Raw genomic sequence first — 12,527 nt, 5'->3', positions numbered from 1 at the left:
GGTTATCATTATATTGACTTTGTGAGAATAAATTTTGATTTTTGATTTTTGTTGTTCTTCCAGGTTACAAGTACATGTTTGATGATAAGTTGGTCACAGTCTGGTCAGCACCAAATTACTGTTATCGATGTGGTAATATTGCTTCTATCCTTGAATTCACCACAATTGATAACAAAGAACCAAAACTCTTCCAAGCTGTTCCAGATTCTGAACGAGTTATACCACCTCGGACGACGACACCATATTTTTTGTGATGGTTCATGTGACACCTGAAATTGTGTGAACACCAAATCTGAGAGAATACTCAGTCACTTTCCACTTCCAAAGACAGTAGTACTATCTCTGAAAATGTATTTTTATATGGTGCAGATATTTCAAAATTTGTTATCATATACATGTAAAGTGTGTATGTGTGCATGTTTGTTCGCTTGTGGCCAGGGAAAAGGGCATGCAGAAGCCAAGCTATGCCTGAAGGGCTGTCTGGCTGACCTGTGAGGAAAAGAAATCTCCAAAATGTTTTAATTGAAGCTTTTAAATTCTTATATTGTTAATTCATGTTTCAATAATTTCAGTGGTATTGTTTGAAGTTAATTTGGATGTGTATCAGGAAAGATCACTGGTGAAAGCAAATTTTGGCATTTTTAAGGTGTGTTTAGTCATACAACCAGTTAATAATAGTCACGAAATCCAATTGTTACCCAAAAACATATATAACAAATACGTGCAGTGAGCTGCCCATAAAATTGTAAGATTAAGTGTAGAAAATGTAACTGTTTTGGAGTAAAGTGCAAAGGACTGACAAAGTGGAAAAGGATTTGAAAAACAATAACACATGTGGAAAGTACAAAAACTTCAGACTCTGTTGGAAGTACAGCTGATGGGAACAGTAACATTTCTTCATTAGCTGCAAACAACGATTTGTATACAGCTGAGACATGGTCCAGGGAGTGTTTCTTCTGTAGTTTTCATGGTAGAATTGATCTAATGGAGTGCTATATGAGGTCTTTTGAGATGAAAATAGTAAATTTATTTAGTGAATGTGCTTAAAAATGGGTAATGAAAGTTTCTAAATTCAGATGTGGTTTTAAAACAGGTATTTAACTGTAAGGCTAACTGAGTTGTCTGTATAATTGTACTGTTGAGAAAAAGTAGAAAATGTAACTTTTTTGGAGCTGTTAATTCAGTATAATTCTGTTTGCATCATTGTTCACACAGAAAATTAAGTAATGGATCAGTGCCTCCATTCATGTTAGTGAGCTGTGGATGGTTTCATTGGACAGTATTGTTGAGAAGTGATAAAGCAAATATGAGTGCTCAGATAAAATTTATGAATAAAAATCCATATGTAATGCCCAAGTAAAATTTGGATACCTCAAGTATTAAAGAATATATTCCAAGCTGGACTGAAGATTTCGCATATAAGGTCCCATGTCAGTTTCTGTGATGATGTGATTGCAGCTTATGATTGAGTGACATTTCACAGTGGTAAAGACACTGAACTGGTATTAGAGAGGGTGGCATTTCAGATCCCTGTGTGGGCATCCACATTTAGGTTTCCAGTTATTTCCATTAGTTGTTTAAAGTGAATGCCAGAATGGTTTGTTTGAAAGAACCCACTCGATTTCCTTTTCGATTCAGAGCTTTTGCTCTGTCTGTAATGACATTGTCATTGGTGGGCGATTAAAGTCTGTTTTTCTTCCAGCTTATTCAAAATAATGTGGCTGAGTACATATTTGTTGAGACTCTTGTGCAATCTCCTAAAGAATTTTAAATGTTTTAATTCTAGTTGACATACTATACATAGAAACACATTTGGATTTTTCTTTGAGTTTGACTAACCTCTTCATTGGTTTCCATTCATTGAGGAATGTGGAGAGTCAAGCTCCTGAGGTTACATAAAAATTCAACCACCAAATACAGGTAGAAATAGATGGCCACAGTAAGTATAACAAAAGGAGGGGGGGAAAGAACAATAGTTATTAGTCTGGGCAGTGATTAGTGCCTATTTCCTTTTTATGGGTGTAAAAGTTCCCAGAATGATATTTTCACTCTGCAGCGGAGTGTGCGCTGATACGAAACTTCCTGGCAGATTAAAACTGTGTGCCCGACCGAGACTCGAGTCTCGGTCGGGCACACAGTTTTAATCTGCCCGACCGAGACTCGAGTCTCGGTCGGGCACACAGTTTTAATCTGCCAGGAAGTTTCGGTGTAAAAGTTGTTTAGAAGTGGCTTGCAGTCCAAATGTTCTGGAGATAAAATTTGCCATGGTGTGGAAAGATGTATTGTTGGACAATAACTTGATGACTGTATCATCTTGTGATTGATTCTGTATTTGTTGGTCTGTTGTCCGATGTCACAGCATGTAGGAATTATACTCTGTATTGCTGTCAATGCAGATTCCTTCATATGATGTGCAATCCCGTGGGTAACAGGATTTAAACCAATCAACGTAGTCAGTATTCTTGGATGTAAACTCCAAGTCTCAGGTAGTCTTCAGTTTGTCAAAAACCTATGATTGTTCACTCACCATGTAGTGCAGTTCCGTAGTATGCCAGCATAATAAAGTCAACAGTGAAGTTTTGCAGCTCAGACAACTTGAGCAATCATTCTAAGTCTACAACATCACAATGCACGTTCTTTCTTCATTTTAGCTATTTTATTTGTACATCATTACAAGCAGCTATAACAGAAAAGTTCATAAATGATGTTTTGTTTTCTCCAGTGATTGACTGATTGCCATATTTATGTCTTTCATTTTGCTACATCCTTGGAGTCTGCATATTGAGAAACATCCACCACATTTAGTGTCTGTCAGTAGTTGTGGCAACGTCAGTTGTTACCATTAAACACACATGAATTTAGTCTAAGAGATAGTACAAGGAAAGTTCGTAAAAAAAGACAAGGTTAAATTTTTGGATATGAACAAACATCTCAAAAGGTGAAGCATAGTAAGTCCAGATGAGCAATAAGGAGATTGTCAGGTATTTTGAAGACCTGCTGCTAATTTGAAAACAGAAATGAAAATAACTATTATGATCTGTAGTGTGTAGGCAGAAATAATGTTCTGAATGACAGTATTAGTAATCAGTTCAGATCAATTTTTGTGAGCTGTGATAGGGAAAGAAATTTGTTGTTGCCTTGATGAAGACAATGTCATATCATTTACTACTTTTGACAGTTCAGAATGAATACTAAACATCGATAGTAATGTCATATTGCTTCCTTACTATGAACTACTATGTTTGTAGAATAACTAGCAAACAGGTAAATACTTTGATTTTGGGGAGAAAAAGTTGCAGATCTATTTGTGTGCTGCTCAATTGAGAGAATAGTAAAGTATGAATCTGGCAGGTAGCAGCTGTCAGATATGTGACAGACATTAATTTGTATATGATATTTAAAGTTTGTTGAAGATTTCTTATGTTGAAAAATTTCATGTTTTATATTAAAATAAAAGTGTTTGTCAATTTTTGTTCTTAAACTTTGTTTCTGCCCCTGCATATAACTCTTTATACCAGTGTGTAATTTATTTCATTGTTTATTAGTTTTTGTAAAATATGAGTCAGATGACACATCTGCGTGTATGCATCTGCATGTTTTTCATACGTATTTTTTATGGCACCCAAAACTGAAACTGAGAAAACCACACAGTTTACTGGTAATGTGGGTCTAGAGCCTATGTGACTACTTTCTTTAAAGTCATGTTAATGAAAGGTTTTCTCTCAGACCTTCTACCCTCTGCCAAGTGCAAGCATTGTTTTGAAGCCTCTTCATCCCTTGGAATGTCTTTTTCATTGTGGGGTATGTCCATATTCACTCTTTACCTGCCAAACATGCACATGCACTGGCCTTCCTGATAAGCACACTCACACTAGCCTCACCCTCCTCCCTTCCTGTTACAGATACCTGTATCTGTAGTCCCCCCCTCTGATCATCCTTCCTCCTATCTGTCAGTCCCTCACAAAGGTCTTCCTGCATTCACTACAGGTTTCTAGCATTCCAACTTTCCTGTATATAGTGACAGCCACATACAGCCTCAGAATGCTAGAGGTGTCCACCAGTTCAGGTATGTATGTTTCGAATAGTAATGGCACTATAACACTTTTGTGGGATGGGCCCAAAATTACTTTTTTTGTCTGTTGGGGATATCACGCATTTTGCTGGAATCCAGTCACAAAGCTGAGCCAGTATTTTATAAGCTCATTTTTATTCTAGCTGAGAGTATCAAATCCCTTCCAGAAGTCAAGGAAGACAGTATCAACTGCGGAGTCCAATTATTTACAGAATTCTGTACCTCAAGGTCAAACAGAGCGTACAGTGAACAGATTCATTCTCCAAAACAGTAATAGGACTTTGCCGTCAAAATTCAGTTCCGCATCTAATAGTAAGTTTCAGGAAAGACATTCATAACAGTCTCACTTGAATCCCTATCCCTGGAACCTTTTTAAATCACTTCATTCTCTCAATCTAAAGCATATAATTTTGTAACATCAAGAAACTGCATAACAGTTGAATAAATCTTTTATTGCATACACAACTAATTTCAGGACACTAAAAGTTCCATCACCTGGTGTGAACTGTAATAATGGAAATTTTGGGTTAAAAGACAAAGGGAGGGGCTTCTCAAGTTTTTTTATAAAAATGTCCGATGAGGAACTATGCACTAAGAGTTGCTAAAATAAAATAAAAGAGAGAACAGGACATCATTTACAAATAAAATCACTTAACAATCTGAGGTCATCCTCCTCCTAATGTTGTCATGGAACAAAAGTTCTGTATCAGGAGAGTAAGAAGGGGACATAAAATAATAATAATAAAGACATCACAAGCAGACACCAGAATTATAAAACATGATGACTAGATGGAAACATGAAGACTAGATGGAAAAACTCAAATTGTGTGGAATTGCTCACACAAATTCCATGAAAACTGTTCCTTGTGCTGCCCAACTGGGAACACCACCACAAAAACTATGTAATAGTAGGTACTTGATAGCCTGAGTATTGAGAGTGCATGCGACACATAACACAGGCACAGTATGAATCAGATATGTGATTAGTAAACACTTAAAATATTTGTTTCATGCAGGTCAGTGTGTTCATTAAAAGTACTGAGAGGATAGGAATACATACTTTCTTAAGATTTCAATTTCTTCCAGGACACTAAGTATCCAACATGTCTCTGCAGTGTGTAAGACAGTTAAGTTGTCACTAACCTGCTAAAGGTGATATTGATTGCTAATCAAATGCTTTGTAAAAGCTGTCGTGGAATTGGGAAGATCTTGGTGTTTGAATCTAGTATCAAAATTGCTACCTGTCTGGTCAATATATTTGCTCTTTCACATCTGGCTTACTCAATACAATACATGCAAGGATAGGTGAAAGTATCCTTTCTGAAAACTATATCATTCTTTAACCTACTGCACAAATCTTCTGGTATGAAAAAATGCTGGAACTATGTTGGCTGACAAGTTTCTTTCCCATCCTCTCCAATATATATACACCCTCCCCACCCTTCACTAGTATTTTAGTTCTGGCCAATTCCAAGACAGCTTTGACAAAGCATTTGACTGACAACCAGCTTCAGCAGGGTAATGATAACAGAACTGTGTTACACACAGCAGAGTGAGTTACAATCCTCAGTGTCCTGGAACAAATTGAAATCTTGATGCCATTAATGAATGCACTGACCTGTACACACAAATATTTTCGGTAACTATGACATTATTCAGGCAAATTGAGGTGTATATGTGACTTAATATTTTTCCTTGTTTTTAGTTGAACAGGTTATCTTACCTCCTAATATTGTGATGGTTCTGTCTTCTGAGTGTTTTCCCATGCAGGTGGCATGGGAGACAAGCTTTTATGGAATCTATGTAAGCACTTTTACACACTGTGTTTTTTGCTCTCATCTTTACTGAATCTTACATGTTTTATGATTCTGGTGACATTCAGTGTTTTTTAAGTCCCCCTTTTCACTCTATTGACATGGAACTTTTGTCCTATGACAGCATTGGGGGAAGATGACAGATGATTAAGTAATTTTATTTGTATGTAACATCCTGTTCTCCATTTTATTTTAGAAATTCTAACTGTATAGCTGCTTATCTGACACTTAAAAAAACGTGTGGGTTCCCTCCGATTGTTCTGTAACACAATATTTCCATTACTACAGTTTATGCCAGATGATGGAACGTAGTGTTCTGAAACTGGGCATGTAAACAATATGATTGGTTCAGCAACTGTGGTGCCATTTCTTCATTTTACCAAATTGGCTCCCACATTTGCGACTGACCACAAGAGCAACTCTATAACGTGTAAGTTCAAATCTCACTTTATTACCATAAAATGCTAAGGAAATATGTGTGTGACAGTCTACAGGTTTTCCTTTGATCATTCTGACACTATGGGTCCCAAGACTAGTAGAGTATAATAGCCTTGAATTACCATGTTAGACTTACCTTTTATGCTTGCATTTTCATGCATATTATTTTGCATTTAGAGAATGTGTAACTACTTAGATACTATTGAGCACTTTGCATAATAAATAAACCAACTCCATTGGTATCCACTATATCCTTGTGATATATAATCCAATCGGAATTTGATTGCACAGCTCTCCACATCAGGTTTCGGCAAGCTTTGTGCTCTATGTACTATGGTGGCATTGTAGAGGGACACCGATTTTAGGACCTTGCATGAATGTTTGTGCAGTTAACTGCTACCACAATAATATTTTCCTTTTCTCATATTCTGCCTGATTGTGGAGGTTAACAAATTCACAGCCAAAATCATTACAAAATAACATAAACTTCTATTGAAGCCCTCCACTCAGCTCTAAACAAGAGGATCATGATCATTTTTGGGTATAATGCTGCAAATTTTGAGTTGTTTGTGCCCTGTGTTTGACGCTACCTGTTTCCAATGATTCAGCTGGCCATCAGAAGGAACTAGGATGGCCGCTGAACATAATTGGCAAGTATCATTCATGCACGATAACCAATTTTCAATTGGTTCGACTCAGTGCATTAAATAGCCAACTCCACATCTTGTAGAAGACTCTGCAGTAGATGCACTTGCTATTTTTGTGAGGAGTTCCATTACCTGACACAACACTCAGGCTCCCAATGTTTGACATATCCATTTTGTGTACTTTTGTGGACTTTTTATGTGAATGAAAATTGACTAAATGCCCAGTGAACAATGCATCCTGTACTAGCTCAGATGTCCTTTCAACAATGGGCAGTACATTGTGTCTGTTGCTAAGGAGGAAGGAGACAATCTTGTATTCAGTGCTCAGTTTTGCCTTACACCCAGAGATTTGCAAATCCACTCTTACTTGCATTGACCTACTGGAGAAGATGAATTGGCCTGGCTATCCACATCAGAAAGTGCAGGTACCTCATGGTTGTTAGTCAGTAACAAAGATGCCAGAGCCTTTGCCACAGATTCACCAATATCCCTGGAATTGAAGGCGGCAAACTGAAGCCCGTCAGCTATGGCCTACACAGCTTGTAGCTCTAACCACTCACAAAAAGCACAATTCTCATCCATCTCGTATCATGTAGCACTATATAACAACAGAATAAAGTACTAAGTCAAGCAACAGGAGTCTAATTAAAGCCTACTGAAAGACCACTACAACAGGGTGCTTCCCCCTGCGGGTTCGGGGGTTAGAATAGTCCCGAGGTATCCCTGCTTGTCATAAGAAGTGACTAAAAGGAGTCTCACACTTTTGGGCCCTGTAAGTTCAGGTCACATTTTATGGTTTGACCTGCCACTTTATAAATTCTACAGAAGTGCAGGCCATATGGGGAAGGACGCCTTACGTGGTGCACTAGTTATCCAGAGTGCCCTTAGATTCGATCTCCTGAACCTCTTGTCATGGCTTTGCATCTTCAGCTGCAATTCAACTGTTTTGGTGAGGACACTTCCCTGGGTATGTCATCTTCCATTGTCTCCTGTCCTCTTTGGCCTCCATGACAATATTGGATTTTTCTGCATCCAATATCTAGCACGGTAGCCAGTCTGTTGTGGTGGGGCTGTCATGTACCGCTTTGGTGGTAGCCCCCTGACAACACATGGATCACGCTGCTGACGGCTGAGCTGTAAACTCCCCACATAAGCCAAGGAGTAGATGTCTGTCTTCTTGGGGCATCAGGACTCCCAGCAACGGTCATCATGTCACGTGGCCTTCGCTGTGGCTGGGTGGCACCCGTGGGGAGATCCCCTGATCGGAGTGGGTGGCATTCAGGGCGGATGACCCGCCATAAAGCGGACTATGTCATTTCTTGCTGGTGACCTTATGGCACCAGCAGTCTCTAAGATGGGTAAGATCGAGTACAATGCTGACACATATGACTGTAAATCGTTTCCTCCCTTGCTACACCATGGGAGGAATGTAGGGCTACAGAAAGAAGATATACCTACAAAGCCTAAATTTTTTGTTGAACATCTTGAGGATAAGTTTGGGGAAATGACAGTGCTGTCAGAGATAAGAAGCGGTGCAGTCTTGATTCAGACAGCATCCCCAGCCCAATCCCGGGCATTACTAGTTTGTGCCGGATGTTCCTGTTTCCGTCACTCCCCACAAAAGCCTCAACATGATCCAGGGGTTTATTTTTCATTGCGACCTCTTGCAGTCTGATTATGAGCTCCATGCCAATCTAGAACGACTGGGTGTTCATTTCATCCAGTGCATTTACAGGGGACCCAAAGACAACAGGGTTGCTACCGGTGCCTTCATCTTGGCTTTTGAGGATGATTCATTGCCTGAAAAGGTCAAGGTGATAGTTTACCACTGTGACGTTAAACCATACATCTCTCCCCTTATGCGGTGCTTTAAGTGCTGGAAATTAGGGAGCATATCTTCCTGCTGCACTTCCACTGCCACATGTCAAGATTGTGAACATCCACTGCATCCATATACTCCTGTGCCCCTCCTCCAACTTGTATTAACTGCAGAGAGCAGCACACCCCCTGCTCGCCAGACTGCACAGTACTCCAAAAGGAGTGGAAAATCATGGAGTACAAGACCCTGGACTTGTTGACTTACTAAGAGGATAAACATAAATTTCAAAGATTACATCCTGTTCAGTTGGACATCCACATACGCTGCAACTACATTACCATCACCATCACAAGTACCAGTTGTACCACAATATGTGCAACGAACAGTGGGCCCTCTGGGCCTTCTGAATACATCCGCCTCCTTGGTGGTAGGGGGAAAATCTCCTTCCATTGCTCCCAAAGTACCTACTTCGGGAACAAGCCCCCCCCCCCCCCACCCCAAACAGAGGGGACAATGCTTTCTGCATTGCCCTCCAGGAAACGTGTTTCCTGGCGATGCGGACCCCTGCCCTCCGCGGCTATAGGGGATACAACAAGAACCGTAGCAACTATAATAGTGTGTCAGATGGAGTTGGTGTCTATGTCCTGAACTCTGTATGCAGTGAACCTGTGCCCCTTCAAACACAGCTTGAAACTGTGGCTGTCAGGATAAGGACGACATAAGAAATAACTGTCTGCAATGTATATCTTCCTCCAGATGGTGCAGTACCCCTGAACACATTGGCTGCACTGATTCATCAACTCCCTAAACCCTTCCTACTTTTGGGAGATTTTAACACCCATAACCCCTTGTGGGATGGCACCGTGCTTACTGGCTGAGGTAGAGATGTCGAAACTTTCCTGTTTCAACTCGACCTCTGCCTCTTTAATACTGGGACTCCACAGATTTCAGTGTGGCTCATGGCACTTACTCAGCCATTGATTTATCCTTCTGCAGCCCAAGACGTCTTCCATCTGTCCACTGGAGAGCCTATGATGACTTGTGTGGTGGTGACCACTTTCCCATCTTCCTGTCACTCCCTCAACGCCATTTCCTGGACATCTACCAAGATGGGCTTTAAACAAGGTAGACTGGGAAGCTTTCACCTCTGCTGTAAGCGTTGAATCTCCCCCACAAGGTACCAACAGTGTGGTAGTTCAGCAGGTTGCTAGAACAATTGTTTCTGCGACGGAAAACACAATCCCTTGTTCTTCAGGGTGCCCCTCACGAAAGTCAGTACCTTGGTGGTCGCCGGAAATCGTTGAGGCCATTAAAGAGAGTTGGCGAGCTTTACAGCGACAGAAGCGGCATCCTTCCATAGAGCACCTAATATCTTTTAAACGGCTCCGTCCCCACGTTTGCCAGCTTATAAAACAACAGAAATAGGAGTGTTGGTCGAGGTACATCTTGACCATTGGGTGCCATACGTCACCTTTCCAAGACTGGATGAAGATCAGCCGTGTTTGTAGGTATCAGACCCCGACAAGTGTTACTGGCATTAACATCAATGGCGTGTTATCTACCGATGCAAATTCAACTGCCAAGCACTATGCTCACGCCTCTGCATCGAAAAATTACCCCCAGCACTTTGCACTCTCCAACGGTGGATGGGAGGGAAAGTCCTCTCATACACTACATGCCACAATGAACCCTATAGCGCCGCATTTAGAGTGGGAGCTCCTCAGTGTCCCTGCAGATTGCCCTGACACAGCTCCTGCGCCAGATCAGATCCACAGTCAGCTGATGAAACATCTCCTCGTGATCTTTAACCGGATATGGTGCTATCGTGTCTTTCCATCGCACTGATGGGAGACCACCATCATACCAGTACTCAAACACGGCAAATGTGGATAGCTATTGGCCCATCAGCCTCACCAACGTTCTTTGTAAGATGCTGGAATGCATGGTGTGTCAGCGGTTAGGTTGGGTCCTGGAGTCAGGTGGTCTGCTGGCTCCATGGGGTACACCTATGCCGCGGCTTCGCCTGTACCTTTCACATGGCCCAAAGGACTCAGTTCACCTCGCAGCTATCCGCTGTCACTTCATCACGATTCTTGACATGTGCCAAGGCGGTTGGTTGGTTTGGTTGGTTGGATGTTCCATTGATCAATTGCACGGTACGGTAGCTGTTATGATGTGGAATGTGTCAAGTGCACAAGAAATGTACCCCATTCCTTTAAATGCCACAACATACATATAGTATATGTTTAGATTTATTTATTCCTATTCATGAATTCATCTATGGTATAGAAGGAGTTGTCAAGGAGATACGATTTCAATTTATTTTTGAAGCTATTACTGCTGTCTATCAGACATTTTATTTCCTCTGGTAATTTGTCAAAAAATTTTATAGCAGCATATTTTACCCCTTTCTGCGCCAAAGATAGGTTGTGTAAAGGATAGTGTAAGTCTTCCTTTTTTCTGGTATTATAATCATGAATGTCAGTTGTTTTTAAACTGGTCCATGTTGTTGAGAACAATTTCATTAGTGAGTAAATGTAGTGTGGGGCTGTTGTAAGAATTCCCAATCTTTTAACCCTTTAACTGCTCTGGACGTGTTTACACACGCCAGCAGTCCTTCTACCTGGTACTCTGAACATGTCTACACTTAGACACTTTCAAAGTACCAGGTGGAAGGACTGGTGGCGCGTGTAAACACACATTCAGAGCACACAGGACAGGTACAAAGGTGCGTGCGTTAACACGTCCAGAGCAATTAAAGGGTTAAAAAGATGCCTACAAGATGTGCGACTATGAAACCCATACATAATTCTAACCACTTTCTTCTAAGCAGTGAATACTTTTTGTCTAAGTGTTGAGTTACCCCAAAATATTATTCCATATGACATCAGAGAGTGAAAGTATGTTAGCTTAATAATTTATATATCCTCAAAATTGGCAATTATTCTGATTGCAAATGTTGCTGAACCTAGTCGCTTTAGAAGATCCAAAATATGAATTTTCCAATTAAGATTCTCATCTATCTGTACACGCAAAAACTTAGTATGCTGTACCCTGTCTACTGACTTTGGTTGATGTCTTACGTTTATTGAAGGAACTGGGGACCCGTGATTGAACCCTGTGGAACGCCTAACGTAATTACATCCCAGTTAGATGAAATGGCAAACTTATTTATATCACTTGACCCATATAAGGAAACTTTTTGTTTCCTGTTCTGTAGGTATGACTTAAACCACTCATATACTATTCCATTTATACCATAGAATTGTAATTTCTGTAAGATAATGTCATGGTTCACACAATCAAATACTTTGGACAAGTCACAGAAAATTCTTATTGGTGACATTTTACTATTTAAAGACTATATTATGTGGACAGTTAAGTTGTGTATTGCTGTATCAGTGGAACAGCATTTTTAAAATCCGAACTCTGGATTTACTAAGTATCCCATTACTGTTGAGATGGCTAATCGCTCTTGAGTACGTTACTTTCTTGAAGGTTTTTGTAAATGCTGTAAGCAAGGATACTGGCCAATAATAATTGACATCTGTGGTATCCCCCTTTTTGCAGAGAGGCCTGACAATGGCATATTTTAAGCTGTCTGGGAAAATACCTTGAGTTAGTGATGCATTACATGTGTGTCTCAGATCATCAGCTGTAATTGCTCCACATTGTTTTAATATCTTATTAGAGATGTCATCTACTCCAAGAGAGCATTTATTTTTCGAAGATTTAGT

The 12,527-nt window shown here is 40.2% G+C and overlaps 1 protein-coding gene across 1 annotated transcript in view; it reads left to right on the top strand.

Moving 5' to 3' along the window:
- Positions 1 to 756, top strand: part of LOC124721347 (serine/threonine-protein phosphatase 6 catalytic subunit) — a 78,191-nt gene extending 77,435 nt beyond the window's left edge. Inside the window, exon 8 of the mRNA XM_047246268.1 lies at positions 64 to 756. Coding sequence (XP_047102224.1) covers positions 64 to 254 — 191 coding nt within the window. The 3' untranslated portion in view covers positions 255 to 756. The remainder of the gene's footprint in view (positions 1 to 63) is intronic.
- The last annotated feature ends 11,771 nt before the right edge of the window (positions 757 to 12,527 follow it).

This window comes from Schistocerca piceifrons, chromosome X, assembly GCF_021461385.2.
Source record: "Schistocerca piceifrons isolate TAMUIC-IGC-003096 chromosome X, iqSchPice1.1, whole genome shotgun sequence".
NCBI lineage: Eukaryota > Metazoa > Arthropoda > Insecta > Orthoptera > Acrididae > Schistocerca > Schistocerca piceifrons.
This window is presented reverse-complemented; position numbering and strand designations above follow the sequence as displayed.